At 39.8% G+C, this 14,028-nt stretch overlaps 1 protein-coding gene and 1 long non-coding RNA gene across 2 annotated transcripts; one reads left to right on the top strand and one right to left on the bottom strand.

Moving 5' to 3' along the window:
- Positions 1–4,403: 4,403 nt before the first annotated feature.
- On the top strand, positions 4,404–5,502 carry LOC113316346. Its single transcript, XM_026564546.1, has 2 exons — positions 4,404–4,624; positions 4,668–5,502. The coding sequence occupies exons 1-2, from the start codon at positions 4,404–4,406 to the stop codon at positions 5,500–5,502; spliced, it is 1,056 nt and encodes a 351-aa protein (XP_026420331.1).
- Positions 5,503–6,217: 715 nt separating this feature from the next.
- LOC113315222 lies at positions 6,218–9,444 on the bottom strand. Its single transcript, XR_003342867.1, has 4 exons — positions 9,095–9,444; positions 8,851–8,918; positions 7,338–8,507; positions 6,218–6,754 (listed from the first exon to the last, which is right to left on the bottom strand). It is a non-coding gene; the product is annotated as an uncharacterized LOC113315222 (long non-coding RNA).
- Positions 9,445–14,028: the final 4,584 nt, after the last annotated feature.

Below are 14,028 nucleotides of genomic sequence, written 5' to 3'. Positions count from 1 at the left end.
GGCAAGTATATACTTTTTATATTTTTTGTTCTTTTTTAGCATTCTCCTCTCTAGACTACGAAGTGCTTAACGCATAATTTAAAGCTACGAGACAAGACATCAGAGAAAGGAGCACGAAGGAAAAGAGAAAAGTCAAAGGCATATTTTTACAACCAGGGCACAAGTATATACTTGGTGTGAAAAGACTAAAGGAGGAAACAACAGTTCTAATTGACAAAATAGCGAAGAGTACAAGGGTAAAGGACCGTGTTTTATAATCATCATATCCATCATCTTCATCAGACTCTGTGCCTTCGTTGGAAGGAAGAATTGGTTCATGGATAGTAGGCTCCGGTTTGTGTTCGTCATCTGAAAACACCTCAAGCTCCAGGGGAACACTAGGAATATTCTCTGAGTCGCAAAATTCATTAAAAAGCCTGACCTTTTCATCTTGGGCATTTCGGCGAAGCTTCTTTGCAAGTAAAACTGCGTCCTTCGCCATCTTGTCGAGATCCTCGTTTAAGCCGCGGACATCTTCTTGGAGATAAGAGACTTGGTCCTTAAGCTTTTGTTCAGACCCTGAGATAAACAAAGATGAGTAAGTAGCCTATCTGGAAATCTAACGCAAATCTAAGAAAAAACCAATTGGCTAAGAAAGGTAAACTTACGACGAAGAGCAGGCGAGATGTTTTTCTCCTTAGCGAGTTGCGATTCTAACTGAGCGATACGAGCATTATTGCGTCCAATAAGGTCTCGGCTTTCGTGAACTTCCAAGAGATGGGACATGCTGTGATTATGTCCCTGAGAAGGCGAATAAGAAAGAAATGAGCAAGGTAATGGTGTTAAGGTCTCAGAAAAATAAAATCAGCTGTCACACTTACCAAACACATCAGGGCAGCATGTTGTTAAGTGGAGAGACTCAAAGAAGCATTTTGGATAAACCCTTGATCAGCGTCTAGAAAGGAATCAGAGCTCAAGGAGGTCAGAGATTCAGCATCCGCAGATCTCAAGGAAGGGTTCGAACGATTTGTCAAGAAATTTCATATCAGGAAGATATGTTGGGTCTTTAGAATCATCAACCTGAAGGCGAGAGGATCTAGGAAGAGGACGGGTTAGTCCCGAAGGACGAACTTGAGACAGCCCGTCTACATCCAATGTACGAGGGCGATGTTGAGGAGTCTCCCGAGAACGAGGAGAGGTTGAAGAGTCATCCTAAAATCCACAAAGTTAGTAGGTGAATCAAAGGGAGAAAGGCAAGCCGCGAGATAGGGATGAACCTGAGCGGAGGAGGAGGAAACCTTTGAGCGGACACGCTTTCTTGTGTTTGCAGCAGGGCCCACTGCAGCTTGAGATTCCCCCATCTGCGAAGTAAAATATTAGAAGCTGGAATAATAAATTGAGAATATATGATTCGCGATATACAGACCTGAGCTGGAGGTGGCTTCTTGGAGCGGTCCTTTATCATGTCAGGAGGAGGGAAGGAATACTAAGGAAAAAAACAAGGGCGTTAGAGAGGTGTACGATCAATACATGGAAAATTGAATGAAAAATCAAACTTACCTCATGGGGCATCTTGGGACAATTTATAAACCGACCCGGTTCGTATTCGGCGAGATGGGCGTGCTCTGGAAGAGGACCGGAACGAGGTACACCATTCTCTTCTAAGCCCCACATGAAGGGACCTTCGATCACCAGAGGTTACATCATCCAATTTTCGTCGTTGAATAAGAGAAGATACTTGTTCCTCTTTTCGCAAGTAGGATCGACATCCAAAAGTAATGCCTTGGATGGGTCAGCCAAGATCTTACGGGTAAACTTTACACCTCACTCTTGGTACGATCTTGTGGACAAGTACTGGACGAAGTAATTTTTCCAGAAAAGATTTGACGTTATAATCAGCAGAAGGAAAGTCCGACCCTAATTCAGGAATCTGGGAAGGAAGGCCATTTGATCTTTGAACAAATTCGTTAGCCAAGCGAATAGCGTTCCCACTTAGCTGATAAACACCAGGTTGAAGATGAGCTAAAATCTCAAGGAACAGAGGATTCTTGGGATCATATAGGGGAAAAGAAATCCCTTCTCTTAACTGTCCAATGGTGATGATCATCCTCGATGAATTCCAGGTTTCATCTTGGATCCACCGGTAGTTTAGTTCCATCGAATCAGTAGCAGTGATGGGAGGAGTAACAGAGGAATCGATTGCGGGAAATAAGGTGAATCCTACCTTATCAAGATCGGCCGTAAACTCTTCATAGGTCCAGGATGTGGTTGGAGGGGGAACCTTTCTGGGAGCCATTAAAAAATATAAGAACAGCGCTTACTGGAGATAAAAGGGGAAAAAGAGGAGAAGGCTAAGATCTTAGATAGATGAGAAGAAGGAGTATTTATACCAGATGACTAGTCAAAACAACCCACGACTGAAGAATATGAACCGGTAATCGACGGTTACGAGGAAAAGAAAACCACGTGGAAGACGAAGAAAGGGAGGAAAGGCGGTTATCAAACTTCAGACGGTTCTTATTCTCTTCCCTTAGGGACTTGTCAAATCAAGTCAAAATTATCCTTATTTGTACGGCAGCGAAGTAATGTTTGGGACGAGGTAACTCGCCAAAGGGGAGGTAAAGCGCGAAAGGAATCAGATGTCCATTACGAAATGACCACGAAATAATGTGACTTGGCTTGGAAGAGAAGCTAACCCCACGAATTAGATGAATTATCGGGCAAGAAATAAGACAGGTGTCCCGAAAAGACCACGTGAAGTCAGCGAAAGGTGGGGGAAAACTTTATGAAATATGATCCAGGCGAAGTATAAAGTAACCTCGGCGAGATAATGTGGGTTGTATACCATTAGGGTTGTTGGAGGCTATAAATAGAGGCCTTGGGGCAATGTAAAGGGAGAGATCTTTTGGAGAGGGAAAGGTCTAGAATATGAGATAGAGAATTAGGATTTCCTTGTAATTCATAGGCTTAGAGAAGGGATTAGGGTTTCCTGGTAACTCACGAGTGTAACTTGTATTTCTCTTGAGACTAATAAATAAACTTAAGTTCTTGTGTTTATCATGTCTTAGATCTTACTTACTTGCCATTTGGGTGTATTGTTGGATTTCCAGTAATCACACCAAAAAACCATATATGTTCCCCAGCGATACCTTCGTTGTAACTCCAAACACTTGGATTTTTGCTGGTTCAACTGTCAGCGAAAAGAACTTATAAACGCCAGCACGGGAAAAAAAACCTTAGATATTTTTGAAGCCTTTACGACTTCACCTGAATTGAGTGAAACTAGACCTCCAACAAAAGTAGTCGCATGGAAATGTTTTGGTATGCAGGGGATATCAAGGGTCACAAATCTTTCGCTTTTTGGGTCATATGAGATGAAAGCATCATTGCCTTACTCTCAACGTGCAGTATGTAAAAGTATCTCACCATTCTTCTTATTGAGATAATGCAGGGGACGTATTGATACAAAACCTTCTCTATACATTGAAAGGCTCAAAATGTTGGTCCAAGAATATGCAAGTGCATAATCTTTCATCAACCATAGATCATTGCTGCTCTTATGTTTATCATAAACTGATAGATAAAGGTCCTCTCCAAAGACACCCACTTCCATATAATTAGACGGATACCATACATTGTCTAGATAGCAACTTGGTATTTGGATTTCTTTGGTTTATTCTTCAACTATATCCAATGATACTATAACTTTAGTGTTTCCTATCCAATGAAAAATTCCTTTTAGAGGCTTCACGGAATTATTAATATCACGTATATCATACGGTATGTTTCCTATGCTATTCCATGAATTTGAACTTAATCTACTAATCCAAACTTCAGAAGTAATATCAGCTTGTGTACTAGCAACTAATTTGAACAACTTGTAGTCATTAATTTTCCGATCGTAACAAACCCCGCATCTGGATCTGACATAGGATTCGTTACGATCCGATATAACCTTGTAATCTCGAGTTTAAGTATTCCATATACATATTTTATTGTGGAATCCTTTATAGGAACTTACTTTATGAAGTAAGAAGATTAGACCATTATTAGGCGTACTACTTGGAGTGTGCGGCAGAGAGCACACGACATCAACACATGAAGCTAAGTCCACCAAACTGAGTCCAAATCTTGCAGTTGTAATTTGTTGTAAAGTCCTATTATTCTGCTGTAACTTAGTTCTATAAAACTTCTTAGTCTTGTGTATAGTTTTCCCTGTAAACTCGTACAAACAGTTCTAGGTTAGTTGATTACTTCTTATGTAACCAGTATAAATATGAGATTACAATACAATTATGTCTACACAGTTGTGAGACATTAAACCAATAACCTAGCTAGAATCTTTGATGGTATCATTTTGATCCATCCTAGGACCTATCTTTATCTCTTCCGCTGAATTATCAATCTCTGATTTCTTTCTCACAATGGTGGAAACTTCAGATCAATCATCTCCTTCAAGTCCTATTCATACCAACAATGAAACCCAAATCAACTCTTCAGGGAATACTCGAACCCTAGACCCTTACATAATTCACCCAAGTGACAATCCTGCAACAGTGCTATCTTCTCCTCTTTTGCAGGGGGATAATTATGGTTCCTGGGTTAGGGGAATAACTAAAGCTCTGAATGCTAAGGATAAGCTCGGGTTTGTTGACTGATCTCTCCCTCCTCCAAAATCTGAATTGCAGTAACAATGATGGAAGTGATGTGACGATCTCGTCGGCAGTTGGCTTCTCAACTCTTGCCAACCAGACATCAGGGCTAGCTGCTTTTTCTCCTTACTCTCGAGAAATATGGAAGGATTTAGAGGTGAGATTTTGTATATCCAATGCTCCTATTTTATTTCGACTCAAGTCTGCTATAGCTGCCATCAGGCAAGAATCCATGTCGGTCTCTATGTATTACACGAAAATAAAAACACTGTGGGATCAATATCATTCTCTCGTGGCTGCCACCGAAGTATGTATTTGTGGTGCCGGCAAGTCTCTTCTTGAGAGACTTGAACGTGACAGAGCCATGGAGTTTCTTCAGGGTTTGCATGATCGCTTCTCTAATCTCATAAGCCAAATCCTCATGATGGATCCTTTCCCCACTGCTATTCGCATCTTCAATATGGTACAGCAGGAGGAAGAACAACAACATATCACGGCAAGTCCTCTCCCTGCCATTGAAGCTCCCGCTTTGAATACCAACCGACATCATCCACAGACTTCTCGTTCCGCACCTGCAACTCACCACAAACGACCTCGCCCACACTGTGACTATTGTAACCGTCATGGTCACATCCGTGAACGCTGCTATCGCTTGCATGGTTTTCCTTCTTCATCTGCAACAACACCTACTGCTGCCAACACTACTGCAACTCAGGAATTTCAACCTATGCAACCTGCTGCCATCCCAGCATTCTCATCTGAACAATACAGTCGTCTACTTGCTTTAATCAATCCTCCAGGGGAAGATACTTCAGTTGAACCTCGGGTGAATTTAGCTGGTAAGATTTTTAATACCCTATTAGACATTTAAATCGTCTTCTCTTATCTGATAAGATTTTTGTGGCAATCCATTAGACATTTAAATCGTCTTCTCTTATCTGGTAAAAAATTGATGGTGCCAGTAAGCTTAAGGTAATGGATTGCCACAAAATTAGTAGCAGTTCCTCTCCTATCGTAGTCTCTGATGATTTCCACGTCGCAACACAAACTAGACATCACCTTTTAGGTTCCCGAAAAATTAGAGAAAAAATATCGCATTTTCTTATTGAACGGTGGTTAACATTCGGTTCTTCAAATTTTCAATTGTCACCCATTTCAATTCCATAGTAGGAGCAGAGGATATTCATGATGGTGGAGAAGAAGAGAACAAATATTGGTTGCCGTTTGGGTTCAAAACTTGTCTAGCACCAAATATGGCTGTATATTGTTCATCTAACTTTATGAATTATTGGGTTGCATTTTGGTAGTGAAATTGGTGGAACTACGAACTACCTACCACGTGGAATTTAGAATTACCATCCTACCTAGGCCTATCCTCGCACCACATTATTAAGTTGCGTACTTGCGTAGCATATTCTCACACCTACTTGAATTAGTGCATTCTTGACATCCTTGAGAATTCAAGAATTCTTACAATTACAAGTAAATCATTTGTCCTCTTCCATTGAATAGAAAAAGGAAATTACCTGCTACAAACTAGCACATACATCTAGCTATCTAGTAGCTCTGCCATGTGATGTGACATAAACACAAACATACTGCAAATATGCAGAAGAGTACTGTAGACAAGCAAGATGTATAATTGGTAACAAAGTTCATAGCAATAGCTCTAATAAATAAAGTTTAGCAAAAAGAACAGTAGGTTAAACACCCATTATGTTCACATATAGCCTTAATCTTTTGTAATAGACAGCCAAAACATTAAAAGGCTCAACCATGTCGGATTATGAATGCTTTCAAGAGTTCATTACCAAGTACCATAAAAAAGAAATGATGCGGCAGTACTGATTATGAGCCAAAACTTCTTGAACGGGAAGTAGTACCAACGGCCAAATTTTAGAATGAGAGCTATGTATACGATCCAACCGAGAACGATGCTAAACCAGGATGCAGAAAATACCCAATAGAGCTCCGCCAAGCTGTCTTTGAGAAGCGGATCATTCTTTCCAACAATAGTGAGCGCTTTAATAAAATCAAGGCACCGACGCTGCCGAATAATAACAGGAGCGAAGACAGCATAAGTAACGTCTCAATTAGCAAGTCTATTTCATCCATGAAGAAACCTGTGAGGAACGAAATTATTACCATGAGTATGTGCACATTAAGAGAATAACCCACAAAGAATTACATGATTAGGATGAAGAACGAGTGACAAATCATCAAAAAGTATACAAAAATATCATTTGCGAACTACAGCTAATATCCATTCCACCTCCAAATTAAAGAGAAGAAAACACAAATTTCAAACAAGTAAAGCAGTAAATGAACAAACCTCATAAACAAGAATTCTTATTTCCTATACCAATCCCTTGCAGTCGTTTTCCCAAATGTGCAAACAACCACAACCCATGCTTGCAACATGCTCGGGTTACAAGAAAAATCAACTTGAAACAAAACATTATCAAGACAACAACATCAATAGAAGAATATTGTGTACAAATTAGTACTAGAAAGAAACTAGACATACTCAAAATCACCAAAATCATACCAAACAAACATACAAGTGAAAATTAGGCAAAAACAAACATACTCAGTACATCAATAAGATCAAGACTGAAAAAGTACACACAGACACAACACACAAACAAAATTGAAACTTAAACATGCAGAGATTCAAATAAACCAAAAGAGTTAAGGGTTTCTTACACTCAAAAAATCAAGATCTCTGAAGAAAGCAACTCCTTCTTCCTTCAACCACAAACAGATCAAAAACTTTTGATGATGGGAGTGATGAGATTGAAACCCTAAATCCGTGATGAAATGAGTTTAGGGTTTTTTACAGAGAGAGTGGAGAGGAGAGAGAGTGAGTGGATTTCTTAATGATTTCCACCAACTCTCTAACAAAGAAAAGAGAGACTAGAGGGGGTGTAGCAGCAATCAATTCTATGAAGTTCCTGAGAAAAATAAATTAAAGAGTATTTCATGATGAGTTATGGTCCCTTGTTTGTTTCCAACAAAATACAAAACAAAAAAATAACATCAACTTCTCTTTTCCTTTTTTTGGATACTGACATGGTTGATTTTCTTGCCAACCATGAATGTGGTAGATGGGGTTTACTCATTTTGAAGAAATTCTATCACGCATTTGAGGTCTCCCGGAAGTACAAACGGGACCGAGGGCTTTGGTTCGATTCTTAGCAAGTCAGCAACCCAACTTTTAACATCCAACCTTTGCTTTGTTGTGGTCTCTCATATATTAGACCCGAAACTAGTTTTTGCATTCCACTACATATACTTCTGTACTCCATAAGCTCACCATCTCAATGTACCGTTTTAAACATTTAGTTCTTCAATTGTTTACCCAATTCGACTCCATAATTCAATGACACGCTTGCTTAAACATCCAATTCCATACACTTTCCCTTTAAAACTCCAAATTCATCATTTGCTCTCTTTTCCACAGACTTCGACTCATATCCATTCCGAGTTTACCCACATTTCGACCTCCATTTCCATTTTTTTTGTTCTCTTCCTCTGGTTCTCCTCCCAATTAAATCTTCAAAATCATCATCAACCCTCTTTTTATAAGACTTCAGCTCCTCACTCTCCTCAATTCTTACCAGCATCTCCTTCTCTAGACTGTTAATCTTCACTTTCAACCCCTTATGCTCACCCTTCATCACATCACACTGAATCTCCTTTTCTTTAAACCAGCAATCTCCTTATACTCTGAAGTCTTAACGCATACGATTTCTTTGATTCAGCCTCTTTTGCAGCATCACTGCAAACACACCCAGCTCTTTCTGTGATTATACCAACAACATCGCGTTCAGTATTCCTATATCATTAAGAGATTGTTCCTTAAACCTTGGGTTTCTGAAACAAAAAAAAAACAAACAGAAACTTCATAAGAACAATAACAATAATGATCTAAAATTACTACATATTAAAATCACAAACACAATTTCAAAACCCGGAGAATCATTATGATCTGCATTATTGCTATTAGAAAGAGTACTCAAAGCTTTGCATTCTTCAGTTTCGTGGCTTGGCCTTGTAATGATAAAGGCTGGGCCTTACAGTATTCAACACATAGAAGCACCAATACTACAGTTGTTCTTTAAATTGGTAGCCTTTTGAACTAAGCATGAAACAACCATACAATCGATGAATCAAGATATATCTAAGAGTGTGAAGCAAATGAACAATTAGTACTTACTATTGTTTTTGAGAGGAGAAATCATAATGCGATTGTGGTCCTAATCTATGTGTTTCATTCCTCCATCCCTGCATATTAAATCAAATAAATTTTCAGCACATAGTAAGGATAGTCAAAAATCCTGATTTTTACCAGAACCCAATATCAGCAGTGGTCAATTTGTTGGGGGAATTCGCAGAGATCTTTATAGACTAAGGCTTTGAAAAGGAAAAGAAGCTACGGTTTTGTAATACTGAGATGTTACCTTCAGATCTGGAGGAGTTCTTCACTGATTGAATAGATCTCTTGGAATCTGGCTAAAATGTTGTCTCATTTCCCCAATTTCTGAAGCCCCATATTAGTAATACTTGGGTTTCTGCATCAGAAAAGGTTAGGGTTCTAAAGCAGCACATGTCCCCCAACAGTACCATGTATTTTAGTTTTGAGAAAAGATATCATGATGCTGAGATTGAAAGATGATCATGATTGTATTTCCTTCTCCACCGGATTCCCAGCCAAAAAAAGGATTCCATTGTTGTTCTTTAACTTGAGAGACCCTGGCCAACAACATAATTCGATTTTAGGGTTTTGAAATTGGGGGAATCCAAACGAGACTGAGACAGTTTTTAGTGCGAATTGCAAGTGTGTTTGGTGATGTGTTTATGAAACTCAGAGGGGTATTGTTGTAATTTTATCTAAAAGCATCTTTCTCCAATATTCGATTGTATGTATCCGACGGTTTTAGAATTTGATGACTTAACCGTCACTATCCAGTATTACTCGGCTCCGCACGAGCCAAGCCAGTGGTTATCTTCTGTAACCGCTTGACCTATATTTTCTCTTTCTACTGTAGATCTCCTCTCCTCTATTGAAGAAAAAATAAATTCTGGAGATTTTATGATCAATCTTTTTGTTTGTTTTTGTCGGATTAATTAAAAATTTTAAATTCTTTATATTTTACACTTGTGTATGAAACTCAGCTAGTAATCATCCTTGGTAAATTTTGAGCACAGTAGTTTGATCAGGCCGAGTAATCATCCCCTTGTAAGATAAACGAAATCAATTTTGGATCATTTTAGAATATATAATGAAAACTCCTAAATATTTAAAACGACCATCATGTCCATTGTTCACAACCCAAGGAGGGAATATAGCAATTCCTTTTGGAAATGTAGTTACATTATTAGTGATCACCGCCAGGGTATGAGCCTCTTATAACCACATATTTTCGTTTTCCTTCATTAGATTGATTAATTATTCTGTCCGTCTCTACACTATTATTGTCAAAATCAATGTAGTCAATATCGACCGTATCGGCCGATATATCGGGGATATTTCGGATATCGTCCCAGAACGATACGATAAGAAGGATATCGAGGATATGATATTCGCCCGATAATATCGGCCGTATCGGTCGAATATCGGCCGTTTCGGTCAAATATCGGTCGATACGAAACTTTCCTACATTTCCTGATATGAGACGGTATTGGTCGTTTTCTATAAAGTTTAAGGGTAATTTTGGCGAAGAAAGTCTTCCGGGTGGTAGTAAAGGTGCATGTAGCTCTCGAAACAAGTCTACTAAAGTTACTCTTTTGTTTTTTTTTTGATAAAATTGATGTTATCTATTATATCTTATCCGAAAATGTGTGGAGAAATGTTTCATATAAAATTATAGTCTCTAAATCTAGAACCGATATTTCAACGATAATATCCCCGATATAAAATCGTACCAGTGTATCGGTCCCGGCCGAGATGAACCGATATCCAAAATTAACTACATTGGTCAAAATTGAGAAACCCAACTATGTTTTCTTCGCACATCATGTAACCACCGCCAGGGTATAAGCCATATGTGTATAAGACGACAGATTGGTAATATGCTTATGAATTAGAAGGAAAAAAAAGACGCATCATATAACTTTTTCAGGAGACTAGCTCGTTTAGCTAGTTTTATATTTTACTTGATCTAGTAACTTTATATAGTGTTGATCAGGGAAGAAGAAGATGGCCGAAAGGAAATAATAGTTTCCTATAGTAAAATACTAATTTACCTTTTCTATATCTCATTGAAGTTTTGGCTTGGCTCGAGGAGCCGAGTAAAATCTAATAATTGTTGTCAAGTCGGCAGACTCCAAAACCGTAGGATGCATCTAAAGGGATGGTCGAGATATTTTGTCAAAATGGTTTGTCGAGGGATCCTGCCCCAAAAGTAAAATGCAAATGTAATATTGGTGCATACATATCTTTCTTCGAAATTTCTTGACATCTAACACTTTGTAGTCATAAATGTAAACTTCTTTGGGATTCGTTTAGAACTCGAATTTCCAATTCAACAAAGAAAAAAAATACAAATTGGAGAGCCTTAGCGATGATGGAAATACACGACGTCCTGGGCGCTCGCCAAGGAAGCGCCTAGGAAAAAAAGGCGCCAAAGAGTGCTTATTTCGGTGGGTTTTCGATTTTCTCTCGGTGCGTCTGGGCGCTAGGCGAGTCTGTAACGTGTGTAGATACCTGGAAAATGTCAAAGTAGAATGTCAGCCTCCCCACATCCAAGAAGAGATGCTAAAGAATATTCCCTCCAAGACTGGAGAAATATCCCCATATCCAAGAAAAAGCGCTACATAGCGCCCCTTCCCTGTTGACGGCACGTGCACAGTCCAAGTCGTGTGGGTTCATGAACAAGAATCTAAAGTACACTTGTATTACTATAGGGACAGATGTAGGATAAGAAAAGGTAGGAGAGGATACATGTTGGACATTCTCATTTCAATAAATGTCTATAAATAGGAATCCTCTATCTACTATGAGATCAGAGCTAACTTCTCGTGGCTAACCATGTACTACTTTTTAGAGTAGACTTCCGACTCTATAATAATATTTGTACCTAAAACATTTTGGAAACCACAGTGGGAGCCTATCTCATAGGATAAGGACAGCAGTAACCACGAAAAGCTCTCCAAAATAGACCGCCTACATCTTTCCTTCGTCCAACGCCTCCATCCCTCTCCCCGCCTTCATCTCCCTCTCTCCAACGCCTCAGTAACCCATTCTATTCACCGCCTCCATCTCCTTGGGGCGTCTCCCTTCAGCGTCTCCATTTCTCTTTGATCTCTTAAAAAATAAAATAAAAATAATAACCTACCACCTCCACCCAGCGGCTGTCACCCATGGTCAGCGGTTATCGCCTCTACATCAACGGGTTTAGTTTCTTTCTCTCAATCTCGGCGGCTTTGTTAGTCAACCACAAGCAGCGGGTCTCGTTTCACTTTTCTTCATCCAGCGCCTTCATCACCAACGACAACTTTAAGAGCGGTAGAAACCATTACCAATAAACCCTGAACCATTATGACGTCTATCCTGGTCAGTGGGATCTGCTTTGAACTGAAAGAAAAGGTCAATAAAGATGGTCATCAACGCTTCGATTTTAAGTAGGGAAGAATTGGCGAAGAAGATTCGATGAAATCCTCCACCAGCAAATTGAGTCTGAAGATCCGGTGATTCCAGTCGCCCAAGACGAATCAAAGTGAGGCAGGCGGCGAAACAACTACTGGCAGTTCACGCGATGCAACGACACTGGATCAATGTTAAGGGAAGAAACTCAACACCCCACTTCAGAGCACGCTAGCTCCTCTATAAACCATCACCAGCTCATCCAGGCGTCTCTTTTCTCAAGCATCTAAGCGCCTCCAACTTCCCCTAGGAGCGCCTCAATAACTCATCCTTTCAGCGCCCCCATCTCTCAACTTTTAACCACCATCACTTACATCCGTAGCCTCACACCATCAGCTAGCATACCTATTTTCTTCATATCAGCGCCCTCGTTTATCAAGAACATGCAGCTGATTTCTCTTTACTTGTCTTCATCCCGCGCCTGCAATTACCATCCACAGACAGCGGCTGTCTCGTCATGACACCACGGCTATTTGTAGTGGGCTTTCCCATATCAGCGTTTACATACCAGCGTTCACATATCAGCGGCTATTAGCTGAGTCCTGGCGTATCAACTGCAGTGGCGTTCCCATATCAGCGGCTTTTCGTTCGAGCTTCCATGGTCGCTTGTACATAAATTGAAGTGCTAAGGGGCGTCGAATGCACATCAACTATTGAGACAAATTCCACAAAGAGAATCTTGTAGGCGGAATTCACCTTCTCACGAAGAAAGCTATGTATACGATATCAATTCTTTGATATCTTATAACATGTTCTGTTAAAAAAAAAATAAAAAAAAAATGATGATTTTAAAACTTCAAGCATAAAAATCTGTGGAAGCGTTACTTTTAAATCGAAATGTTGTCCTTGATATGTATTGAGCGATCCTAACTAATTGTATTCCTCTCTTGCTGAATTTCACTTTGCCAGAAATGGATGAATGGGTTCCCACTGTTTTGTATTGCAGTCAAATACTCTGCAATAATGGAGGTCCTAAATGAAGGAATTAAGACTGCACCGGGAGGACCATCGCCTGCACTTGAACTGTTTTCAAATGCTTCCAAGAGAGGACTCCTTCAAAGTCATCACACCAACACCATTCCCTCCCCTTATGTTCCCATTCAATCAAGTAAATATTCACAAGAAAGCTTGTGCAGGCGCCACTTTAGATTACCCATGACGACATCACCTTCACAAGCGCGTTCAAACATCTCTAGCTCGACTTCCAAGAAGAAAATCAGTATCCGCCAACATGACCAAATCGTAGCACAATGTCATCAACAAATACAATAATAAAGTTTGTCTCAATGCAACAAAGAAGAGCCAGAAGGTGGCGCCTCTGTCACCAGCGCTTGCATCCTCCACACTGTCAGCCATCGTCGACTCCCGAAAGTTACCTTGTCTCCACAACTTTCGTCACCACCAGCTCCATTTCATGCCACGATTTCACAACAGAAAGCGCCACCACAAGCTCCTAACTCTGGCAGCGTCGGCACATCTTCGACCACCTGTTTATTTACTCACTTACCACCAACAATTTGGAAGTTTTGAAAGAAGAGAAGTCTATCGCAGCGTATACGCCTCTAATACGAGGAGAAGTTCTCATTGTCCTTGTTTATTCATTAACTTATCTTACAATATGGATCGTCATAAAACAAAAATTTATGTATTTGAAAATCTAAAGGAACTCGCCCGCCTCTATCATTGTTTTTGCTGTGATACAGGTTAAAGTGGCATCGAGCCAATACCTCCGAAGCCGTGGAAAGTGGA

This window comes from Papaver somniferum, chromosome 10 (genome assembly GCF_003573695.1).
Source record: "Papaver somniferum cultivar HN1 chromosome 10, ASM357369v1, whole genome shotgun sequence".
Lineage (NCBI taxonomy): Eukaryota > Viridiplantae > Streptophyta > Magnoliopsida > Ranunculales > Papaveraceae > Papaver > Papaver somniferum.
Note: the sequence above shows the minus strand (reverse complement) of the source record. Positions and strands in the feature narration are given on the sequence as shown.